The sequence below is a fragment of the Acinonyx jubatus genome, chromosome B4 (genome assembly GCF_027475565.1).
Source record: "Acinonyx jubatus isolate Ajub_Pintada_27869175 chromosome B4, VMU_Ajub_asm_v1.0, whole genome shotgun sequence".
NCBI classification, from domain to species: Eukaryota; Metazoa; Chordata; class Mammalia; order Carnivora; family Felidae; genus Acinonyx; species Acinonyx jubatus.
Window position 1 is genome coordinate 34,468,573 of NC_069387.1, and position 12,254 is coordinate 34,480,826.

At 39.9% G+C, this 12,254-nt stretch overlaps 1 protein-coding gene across 50 annotated transcripts in view; it reads right to left on the reverse strand.

Moving 5' to 3' along the window:
- Positions 1-12,254, reverse strand: part of CACNA1C (calcium voltage-gated channel subunit alpha1 C) — a 749,041-nt gene that overhangs the window by 25,472 nt on the left and 711,315 nt on the right. For all 50 annotated transcript variants that reach the window (XM_053225582.1, XM_053225610.1, XM_053225602.1 and 47 more), the window contains 4 exons: positions 9,321-9,486; positions 8,597-8,724; positions 7,873-7,969; positions 5,955-6,057 (listed from right to left, as the gene is read on the reverse strand). In XM_053225582.1, the coding sequence (XP_053081557.1) occupies positions 5,955-6,057; positions 7,873-7,969; positions 8,597-8,724; positions 9,321-9,486 (494 nt within the window). The remainder of the gene's footprint in view (positions 1-5,954; positions 6,058-7,872; positions 7,970-8,596; positions 8,725-9,320; positions 9,487-12,254) is intronic.

Below are 12,254 nucleotides of genomic sequence, written 5' to 3' on the forward strand. Positions count from 1 at the left end.
ACATTGATTAATTTGTGGATGTTGAACCATCCTTGCATCTCTGGAATAAATCTCGCTTGATTGTGATGTATAATCCTTTTAATGTATTGTTGAATTTGGTTTGCTAATATTTTGTTAGGAGTTTTACATCTATATTATCAGGGATACTGGCCTGTAATTTTCTTTCTTGTGGTATTTTTGTCTGGTTTGGTATCAGAGTAATGCTAGCTTTGTAAAATAAGTTTGGAAGACTTCCTTCCTCTTTAATCTTTTGGAATAATTTGAGAAGAATAGGTACTAACTCTTCTTCTTAAATTTTTTAAATTTATTTTTATTTTTTAATTAAAAAAATTTTTTTAATGTTTATTTTTGAGAGAGCGAGAGAGAGACAGAGCATGAGCAGGGGGGGAGGCAGAGAGAGAGGGAGACACAGAATCAGAAGCAGACTCCAGGCTCTGAGCTGTCAGCACAGAGCCCGACATGGGGCTTGAACTCTATGAGATCATGACCCAAGCCAAAGTTGGACACTTAACCGACTGAGCCACCCAGGCGCCCCCTTAATTTTTTTAAATGTACTTATTTATTTTTGAGAGAGAGAGAGAGAGAGAGAGAGAGAGAGACAGCGAGCTAACAGGGGAGGGGCGGGGGGGGGAGAGAGAGAATCCCAAGCAGGCTCTACACTGTCAGCACAGAGCCCAATGTGGGGCTCGAACCCATGAACTGTGACTATGACCCACCCATGAACCATGAGACTATGATCTGAGCCAAAATTGAGTCAGACACTTAACCGACTGAGCCACCCAGGTGCCCTGATACTGACTCTTTTTTAAACGTTTAGTAAAGTTCACTTGTGAAGCTGTCTGGTCCTGGACTTTTGTTTTTCAGAAGTTTTAAAATTACTGTTTCAATTTTATGACTTGTAATTGGCCTATTCATATTTTCTATTTTTGTGTGTGTGTGATTCAGTCTTTGGAAGGTTATGTGTTTCTAGGAATTTATTCATTTTTTTTTTAGGGTTTTCCATTTGTTGGTATATAATTGTAGTAATCTCTTACCCTTTGTATTTCTTTTCTTTTTAATTTTTAAAAATGTTTATTTATTTTTGAGCAGGGGAGGGGCAGAGAGAGAGGGAGACACAGAAACTGAAGCAGGCTCCAGGCTCTAAACTGTCAGCACAGAGCCTGAAGCAGGGCTTGAACCCACGAACCGTGAGATCATGACCTGAGTTGAAGTCTGACTCTTAACCGACTGAGCCACCCAGGCACCCCTTACCCTTTGTACTTCTGTGGTGTCAGTTGTAACTTTTCTTTCATTTCTGATTTTATTTATTTGGGTCCTCTCTCTTTTACTCTTGAGTTTGGCTACTGATTTTATTTATCTTTTCAAAGAACCAGCTCTTACTTTTACTGATCTTTTCTTTATTTTTTTTTTTTCCCCCAATCTCTATTTCATGTATTTCCACTCTGGACTTTATTATTTCCTTCCCTCTACTAATGTTGGGCTTTGTTCCTCTTTTTCTAGTTCCTTTGGGTATAACGTTAGATGGTTTATTTGGGATTTTTTTTTGTTTCTTGAGGTAGGCCTGTATCATTATGAGTTTCCCTCTTAGAATTGCTTATGTTGCATCCCATAGATTTTGGAAAGTTGTATCTCCATTTTCATTTGTCTCAAGGTATTTTTGTTTGTTTGTTTCCTCTTTGATTTCTTTGTTGACCCATTGGTTGTTTAGTAACAAGTCGTTCAGTCTCCACATGTTTGTGGGTTTTTTTTCCAGTTTTCTTTTTGTAATTAATTTCTAGTGTCATACCATTATGTTTGGAAAAGATGCTTGATATGATGTCAGTCTTCTTGAATTTACTGAGACTTGTTTTGTGGCTTAACTATCCTGGAAAATGTTCCATGTGCACTTGAATAGAATGTGTATTCTGCTGTTTTGGATGAAACGTTCTATATATATTTATTAAGTCCATCTGGTCCAATGTGTCATTTAAGGCCAATATTTCCTTATTGATTCTCTGGATGATTTATCCATTGATTAAGTGGGATATTAAAGTTCATTTCTATTATTGTATTAATGTCAATTTCTCCCTTTATGCCTATTAATATTTGCTTTATATATTTAAATACTTTATGTTGGGTGTATAAATATTTACAAATGTTATATCCTCTTCTTGGATTGAACATTTTTTCATTGTGTAATGCTCTTCTTTGTATTTTGTTATAGTCCTTGTTTTAAAGTCTATTTTGTCTAATATGAGTACTGCCTCACTAGCTTTCTTTTTGTTTCCATTTCCCTGGAATATCTTTTTGCATCTCTTCACTTTCAGTCTTCGAGTGGCTTTAGATCTGAAATGACTCTCTTATAGGCAGCATATAAATGGGTCTTGTTTTTTATCCATTCAGACACCCTATGTCTTTTGATTGGAGCATTTAGTCCATTTATTTTTAATGTGATTATTAATAGGTATGTACTATCATCATTTGGTCAATTGTTTTCTGGTTATTATTGCAGTTCTTCTCTGTTTCATTTTTCTTCTTTTGGTGTCTTCCACTGTGGTTTGATGGTTCTTTAGTTATGTTTGGGTTTCTTTCTCTTTATTTTTGTTTATCTATTGTAGGTTTTGGTTTGTGGTTACCATGATGTTCATAAATATTGCTCTCTCTCTCTCTATAGCAGTTTATTTTAAGCTAATAGTCACTTAAGTTTGAACAAAATTTGTTTTTAGTTTGAACACATTCTAAAAGCACTACATTTTTACCCACCACCCACAATATTTTATGTTTCTGATGTTATATTTGATATATTTTTATTTTGTGCATTATTTACTTAATGTAGTTATAGTTAAATTACTATTTTTGTTTTCTTAATATTCATACTATCTTTTTTTAAATGTTTATTTATTTTTGACAGAGAGAGAAACAGAGCATGAGCAGGGGAGGGGTAGAGAGAGAGGGAGACATAAAATCTGAAATAGGCTCCAGGCTCTGAGCTGTCAGCACAGAGCCCGATGTGGGGCTTGAACTCACAGACCACGAGATCATGACCTGAGCTGAAGTCGGATGCTCAACCCACTGAGCCACCCAGGCACCCCTATTCATACTATCTTTTTAAGTGGCTGATTTACTGATAAATATAAGTATATAAATATATATATTCTCTTTATCAGTGAGTTTTTTCTTCATGTACTATTTCCAGTTATGGCCTTTTCTTTTCTGCTTAAAGAAGACCATTTAACATTTCTGATAAGCTTGGTTTAGTAGCGACGAACTCCTTTAACTTTTGCTTGTCTAAGAAACTATCTCGCCTTCAATTCTGAATGATAACCTTGCCAGGTAGAGCATTCTTGGTTGACAGTTTTTTCTTTCAATACTTTGAATATATTATGCCACTCACTTCTGGCCTGCAAAATTTATCCTGAAAAATATGATGATAGTTTTATGGGGGGTTCCTTTGGGCATAACAAGTTGTTTTTCTCTTGTTGCTTTAAAATTTTTTCCCCTTGTCTTTAACTTTTGACAATTTAATAATATTCCTTGGTATAGGTCTCTTTGGGTTCTCTTTTAGGACTTTTTGTGCTTCCTGGACCTGGATGTCTGTTTCCTTTCCCAGGTTAGGGGAGTTTTCAGTCATTATTTCTTCAAATAAGTTTCCTGCCCCCCCGTCTCCTTCTGGAACCCTTATAATGTGAATTTTAGTGCATTTGATGTTGTTCTAGAGGTTCTTAAAACCATTCTCATTTCTAAAAATTCTTTTTTCTTTTTGCTGTTCTGACGGGATGATTTCCACTATTCTGTCTTCCAGATTGCTGATCCACTCTTTTGTATCATCTAATCTGCTGTTGATTTCGAGTGTATTTTTCAATTCAATTCTTGTATCCTTCATCTCTGTGACTTCTGTTTTGTACTTTCTTATATTTTGTAACTCTTTGTTGAAGTTCTCACTGTGTTCTTTCATTCTTATCCTGAGTTTGGTGAGTATCTTTATGGCCATTACTTTGAAATCTGTCTGGTAAATTACCTATCTCCATTTCGTCAGGGATTTCCCACCCCCCCATCCCCCCGCCCCCGGGTTTTATTTTTCCCTTTCATTTAGAACATATTCTTCTGTCTCCTCATTTTGTTTGACTTTCAATTTTTGTTTCTATAAATTAGGTGGAATAACTACCTCTCCTATTCTCAAGGAGTGGCCTCATGTAGGAACATCCCCTGTGTAGATTGCATGTGCCTGGAAGTTTTGGCTGGCTGGCTGGAGTTGAAGCCAGCAGGGTCTCAGGGAGTCAAGGGACATACGGTGCTTGGATCACCCTGATGGAATGGCTGGAGCTCAATAGACACTGGATGGGGGTGTCCTGGGGTGCACTGAGCCAGGTCACCTTGGTGGGTTGGCTGGAGTTGGTGGGCATGGGTGGGGGCTACCTGCGGGAAGCTGGTGTGGGCTAAGGGCCTGGGGCTCATTGGAGCAACCCTATCAGGCCAACTAGAGCACTTAGACCCTGCTCTCATCTGCATTATCAAGGTGAAAGAGGAATGTAAACAATGGTGCTTTTTGGTACCTCCAACCTGGAAAGAATTCCAGTACTCCCCCCACCATTTAGTGGATGTAAATGGATTTCCTTCACTTACAGTCCTGTTGCCTGTTTTCCCCCTGTGTCTCAGGGTAGGTGAGTCTGGGTGCAGGTCCCTCAGTGCTATCCCTCCTCACTGCAGGTCATCACATTGGTCAGGGTGTTCCCATGGTTACCATGTTTTCATCTTTCCTGCCATTCTCTGTGTTGTGCTTCTAACATTTGTTGTGCAGAAGCTGTTTTTCAGGATGAATTGCTCTATATGTGGGTGTAGATTTGGTGTGTCCTTGGGAGGAGGTGAATTCAGGGTCTTCTTACACCAGAATCTCAGACTGCCTCCTTCAGCCTTTGTTTCTCTTTAGTTTGGCAGCATAACTTGAACTATTTTCAATTTTTTAAAGATTAGCTCATTACTTTGACATGTGTCTTGCTGGCCTGGTTCTTGTTTTCCTTCATTGTAGATGTTTCTATTATTTTGTGGAAGGATTTAACTGAGAAATGGCACTTCTTTGGATTCTTCACTGAACTGAATTCCCACACATCATTATCATTCTTATTTTACAAATGAAGAAACTGAAGTAGAGAGAGAATAAATGCCTTATCAAGTTTTAAACAAGCTTCAACAGCTGACTTTGAGGCAGGTGGTCTTTTGACCACACTCTAGGAAACATTGTAATTAAGCTAGAAGCTCTTGGAGAGCAATTGCATCTTCTTAGGTACATTCTATATAGCCTTTTCCACAGAGTGGTTCAGAAATACTTATCAATTACAAAGACAGCTGATTATCTCAGCCAAAGCTGCTGCTAGCCCATAGGGCACATTTGTGCAAACCAGAAGGCATCCCTTCAGGTGGACACATCCCTGAGGGAGCATGGCCCGGCTAGCAAAGCACAGGTGAGATCTTAACCCATACCTGTCAGCTAGCTGAGCACCTTGATCCAGGCACAGCCTGTATAATTGTATGTGATTACCTTGACCATAATCACCATTTGCCAATATGACCCCTTCCTGACACTTCTAATTTAAAAAGAAAGGTAAACATTTGAGAGATCCACACAGTCAGTAAAATTTCATTTAGATGGGACTTAGTCCTGCTTCAGGTAACACTCATCACCTTCTGCTTTTGAACTATAAGCTCTGACTTCAAGATATCACCCAGAATCATTCATAGAAATTGATGGAAAGCTAGGGTTCAAAATAAATAGGCTAGAGGCCAAAAGGCCATTCAAGGAGCAAAGGAAACATGAGCAGGCCAGGCCTCTTCAGCATGTGAAGGTTATCACTGAGCCGCTGCTCTGATACACAGGATGGGAAGATCCTGGGAGCACTTTATAGCCTATTGGTTTCCTCTTTTGTTAACCTGTTAGACCTTCTGAATGGCTCTCCCAGTGGCCCTCAGATGACCCTTACCTTCTGTTTTGATCCGCAGGGCTGTCCGGACTAGGGCAAACAGGGTGGCATTGAACATGACAGTCCCATCACTGTTCAGAGGCATGTTCATGGAGACCAGGCGCTGGAGGAGAAAGGGAGGCAAAGCTGGTGATTACAGCAAACAGTTCTCAAAGGACCTACAGAACCACCATGGCAGGAGAATGCCAGGAGGGAGCCTTGAAACTTGTGTGTGTGTTGGGAGCAGGTGGGGGTTGAGGCATGGGTCACTAAAATGTATTCAAAATCTGTTCTGGGGAGAATCTCAGCTCTGCCATAAGTACTTTCACCCTACCACACAGAGTGAAGGAAGAATGGAAATTGTCCTTATTAGACACTTGCCTCCACAAAAGGATGGTAAGCCCACACAACCCCCTCCTCTGCTCAAATGTCTGCTCAGGCATATGGGTGTGCTTTCTACTGGCAACGAAGAACAGCTGCATGCCAGGCATTTGCCAGGAGCCCACCTGCCAGCAGCATTCATCCAAAGCCTTGACAAGAGAGACAGTAATGGCAGGTTTGCATGCAGGAGGTGTAGTGTATCTTCTTTTCTGTATATTGAAAAATATACCTCTGCATCAAGCTGAATTAAAAGCTTGTTGACTGGATTGGATCAGATTGCCCTTTTCCCTCCATTCTCACCACCCAAAATAGCTGCTATTGCATTGTGCCCTGGTGTGCGGCCCTCAGCACACAGCAGAGTAATTATGAGAAAGAGCACCATCTGGCATCTGTTCTCAAGATGTGGTCAAAGATCTTATTCGTTAGATCATATGGTGTCCCATTAACCATAGTGCCAAAAAGGTTTATAATTTTCCTGAGTGACTGGATCTTCTTGACTCTCAAGGACAGTGTGAATTGTGGACTGGCCGTGGGGAAGCTCAACACCCAGGCAGTCTGGAAGGCACAAAGACACACTGTCACCTTGTGCAGGCCACATTTGTCCCTGCTCTTTTGTCCATTGTGCTTTGACTTTACATTTAATTTGTGCTCTTTTTTTTTGGTCTTATCTTCTATACCCTTGGAAATCTTCTAACATCTTTTTTGGAACAAGGTGGAGATGCAAGTGAGAAAAAAATGAGTAAAACAGAGCACAACTCAGTTCTCCATTTTCCATGAATGGTTTATCGACAGAGTTAAAATTTTCTATTTGAGCCTCTTCTACACAGCTCTCTGATCTCACTTTCCCTAACCCCTTTCAGCTCATTGTTATTCCAATAAGGAGTACAGAGTGGTGGAAATGGGGATTGAAAGAAGAGGGGAGAGAGTGGAAACAATACCCTTCAGCATTTGTGGGGCTACCTGGTTGGGATTATAATGAGGTAAGGGAGGTGCCTGGACACACAATTGAAGGGGACGCTCACTCTCAGGGTCATGTGAGGGCCACATGAGCAACAGTTAGGTCTAAAGAGACTAGGATGCTTGTTTTTACTTTTATGGGGTCATGTACTCATTTAGAAATACGAACATGATGGATCCTCTCCCTGGTACAACTTGTGAGTGTTTCAGTGATTTTGCACACAATTTTAGAGATTTACAGGTCCCTGAGGCTGATACATACACACTCTAATAGCCCCCTGATCCCAGGAAGAGAACCCCTAATCCATCTGTCCTTGGCTGGAAGTCTTCTAGGATGCCTAGGTGGTGCAGCTTGATGGGACTGGGCACGTGGCTGGTTGGGTCATGAGGCATCCATTTCATCTTTCCTTTATGGTGTCTGAGGACTGATTGTTGGTAGGAACCTCAAAATATAATCTGGCCCATGTTCATTTCTTTAGGCACATAAAATATTGTCTTCGATCCCTGTAAGGATCAAGGTCTGACCAAGGTCACAAGACAAATAGGCCTCTTCCCTTCCATATTTTTTCTTTTTCTCCTTTGAACTCAGGTCATCTCTTACTTTGCAAGCCACGCGGTGAGGGCACAGCTTCCCAAAACCCAGTGGGGGCTGAATCCGCCGGAGCAGGGTCACCACATCTAGGTGTTTGATACGACCCCTAAAAGAGGAAGGAGAGGAGTCAAAGATCAGTCAAGAGTCGTGGTTTTGACTAGCAGCCCAGGACTCAGTACTGGGCTCTCCAAAGCTATTGTTCTATTGGTCAAACTTGGTGCAGAGTTGCAGAATTGCATGGTAAAACTCCAAAACCAATATATACATTTTAATGAACAATTTTCCACCAGTGCTTTGCTTAAGGTGGAAGAGACTTTCAGGAGTACAATGAGATTCTTACAGATACTTGCTGCTGCAATCTAACCATCTGACCAAAAGGCATTTATTGAGCATCAACCGAATGTGATGGACCTATGAGGGTATCTTTGAACCTGAAGCAAGAATGGAGTGAGATCTACTTGACTAAATATTTTAACTTGAATACTTACTAGTTATTCCTGACACTAGGATCCCCCATCCTTCTGTCCAACTGAAAATAGCAGACATGTTCTTGACTTAGCCAAAGATGCCTGGCGTATCACTGGCCCTTTTGACCTTTGGCCTTGGGGTCTGGTGCAGTTCAGTGTTTCCAGTCGATCTACCCAATGCTAAACTGTTCTGAACCTCTCCTATAGGTGTGGTCACATAATGTTCTCTGGGTTTTGGGAATCAGTCTTTCTCTCTGGGAACTTACTTAGCTTCAGGATCATACTCTGCCCAGATTCTTTTAAATTCATCCAGATGATGGGGACCAAGGATTGACCAGTCTCTTGTCAGGTAGTCAAAGTTGTCCATGATGACAGCTACAAAGAGGTTGATGATCTGCCGAGGACAGAGATATGATGAGTTTCTACAAGAGGACCTCCTGCACACTTGAATCCTCTTTGCCAGCCGGTGCCATGTGTGGCAGAAGCCCATGTTTCTAAAGACCAGCTATATTCACCATTTAAAACACCAGTCCCTGGAACTTGGGTCTCTTGGGTATGAATTTGCTTGCATCAGAGCAGGGTTGGATGAACCCCACATGTGGGCTGGACAGTTTCTCTCATACACAATTGCTGGGTAGCGCTGCCAAGGACAGAGGGCAGCTTTATCCACCACCCTTCCTGCACTCTGCATCAAAGTGTCGAAAACATACAGGTTGCCTCTAGGCCTCCACACACATCCCCTCTGTCCTCTAGTACAATGACACCATCACAAGAGCCAAGAATGGACAAGAAAGATGCTAGTTGGGCTCACTCTGGCCCAGGGCTTTGTGTCCTTGTCTGATGGTTGGACATTCCTCCTAACTCAGTCTCTGCAAGCTAGTTCCTCTGATGGAGTTGCTCTGACTGCAAGCTGCAAAGGTAGATAGAGAGCCTGGGCTGCCTTGAACTGCACACTCATACCCATGGCTGTTCAGCCCCACCTTGGCTTACCAGGAAGGCACAGAGCATGTAGAAGCTGATGAAGTAGAAGACGGCAAAACTGCTGCCACAGGGCGTTTCCCCTTCCGTGCTGTTGCTGGGCTCTGACTCGGGGGCACACTTCTTCCCTGGCATGCAGGCCAGCATGATGTCTTGCCATGCCTCCCCTGTGGCACACCTAGGGGAGAGTGGTGAGAGAGTCTACCACCCATGGGGCCCATCTCATATCTCTGGATCTTTCTCTTACCCCTTGTGCCATCCTCCCTGCCCAGAGGGAACTACTGAATTGAATTTGGTGTTTATCATTCCCTGAATGGTCTGATACAGTCACTATCAGATACGAAAATATATATCATTGTTTTGAATGTTTTAAAACTATATATAAATGGTGACAAACTGCCTTTTCTGAAAAGTCCCTTTTTTTTGCAATTCATGTTAAGTTTGCAATTCATGTTAAGATTTATCCATTTAGTTCTAGTTCATTCAACATAACTACCCTATAGCAGTATACTCTATGTATATACCATTAAAAAAAAAACCCATTGTCCTGCTTAAGGTTTTTCTTTTCTTTTTTGCTATTATAAAGAAGACTGCAATCAAAATGCAGGTCCATGCCTTGGATATCTGCGTAGAAAGTGGAAGTTAGGGTCGTCTTCATTTTCACTAGGTATTCCTGGTTCTCCAAAGGTTTGTCCAATCTATGCTCTGGTCATCAGTGCAGGACAAATGCCATTGCTCTGTGGACTTGCCAACTCGTTTTCAGTTTTGCTGAGGTATAATTGACAAATAAAATTGTAAGGTATTTATTTATTTTCTTTTTTTGAATGTTTATTTTGTGTGTGTGTGTGTGTGTGTGTGTGAGAGAGAGAGAGAGAGAGAGTGCACAAGCACACATTGGGGAGAGGCAGAAAGAGAGGGAAAGAGGGAATCCCAATCAGGCTCTGTGCTATCAGTGCAGAGCCCCATGTGGGGCTCCATCTCACAAACTCTGAAATCACGACCTGAGCTGAAACCAAGAGTTGGATGCTTAACAGATGGAGACACCCAGGTGCCCCCAAAGTTGTAAGATATTTAAAGTGTACTTCATGATGATTTGATTTACCTATACATTGTGCAAGGATTCATATGGTAATTTTATTTTTAATTTTTTGAGTCATCGTCATACTGTTTTACACAATGGCTATGCCTTTATCTTTCCCACCAACAGGGCACAAGGGTTCCGATTTCTCCACATCCTTGCCAACACTTGTTGTTTTCTGTTTTGTTTTGTTTTGTTTGATAGTAGGTATCCTAATGAATATGAGGTAGTATCTCACTGTAGTTCTGATTTATATTTCCCTTATGATTAGTGATGTTGAACATCTTTTCACATGCTCATTGGCCATTTATATATCTTCTTTGGATATTCGGAGAAATGTCTATTCAAGACTTTTGCCCATTTTAAAACTGTTGTTGTTGAGTTTGGCAATTGATTTTTTGGCATTTAATTTTGTTTCTTCTGCAATTCTTACTTTTTATTTTTCTTATTGCATTGGATAAAACTTGCAGTATAATGTTGACTAGGAAAAGTGATAGTATGTGCTCTTTTCTCTATTTACTAATTACCTGGTATAGACTGAATGTGTCCCCCACCAAATTCATGTGTTGAAGCCTTAAACCTCAATAAATTTGCAGGTGAGGCCTCAGGAGATAATAAGATTTGGATCAGGTCATAATGCCGGGTCCCCCATGATAAAATTAGTGTCTTTTTAATAACAGAAGGAGAGACTTGAGCTTTCCATTTTTTTCATCATATGAGGACACAGCAATAAGGTGGCTGTCTGTAGGCCAGGAAGAGGGCTCACACCAGGAACTGAATTGACTGGGACCTTGATCTCAGACTTCTAGCTTCCAGATGTGTGAGAAAGAAATGTCTGTTGTTTAAGCCACTCATTTCATATTTTGTTAAAGTAGGCTGACGAAACTAATAATTTCCAGTACAGGAAAGTGATTGTTTTCTTTTGTTAATCTTCCACTTTACTGATTCTATTAATTGTTATAAGGTTTTTGAGTTGATTTGCTTGTTTTTTCTACCTGGATTAGACTGTTGTTTGCCAACAATGACAGTTATGTCTACACGTTTTCATATTTATACTTCTTGCTTTTTTCCCCTTTCTTAATACATAAGGTAGTAGCCTTATTTAGCCTTATGGAATGACTAAATGGAATGACTGAGGAGGTGTTTCTACCTTTTTCTGTTTCTGAAAAGTTTATGTAACACAGGGATGATCTATTCTTTGATATTTTGGTAGACATCACACATAAAAATACTGGGTCTTGGGACTTTTTGAGGACTAAAACTTTGATTACCTTTTCAATTTCTATTGTGACTAATTAAACAAAATGTGCTCTTAAGATAATTTTGTGATTTATATTTTCCTATATAAAAGTGCCTACTGGATTTTCAAGTATTTGACATAAATTTGTTCATATTTTATCATTCTGAAAATCTCTTGCATATCTATAATTGTATTTCTTTTCTTATTCTTGATGTGTCTTTTAAAAAAAATTAGATTTGATGAAGTTTTGTCTATTCACTGGTATTTTCAAAGACTTAGTTTTAGGGTCTATTGATAAATATTTTTGTTTCATATTTTATTAATTTCTGCTTTTATTTTAATACGTGAGTTATTTCATATTTAGGGGTTATTTTGCTATTCTTTTTCCATCCATTGTTTTGGTTATTATAAATTTGTAAAATAAAATTTTGGCTTTGAAATTTTCTTTGGTATTGATTGATACGTCTTATAAATTTAAGATGTACTGCTCTCACTTTTCATTTCTAAGAAGCATGTAAGCTTCAGCTTTGAGTTATTTAGATCAGTGACTCAAAACATTTACATGAATAGATTTTGGAGGGACTACTGATTTTGTGGTTAATTTATAATTTTTGCTATATTGGAGTCA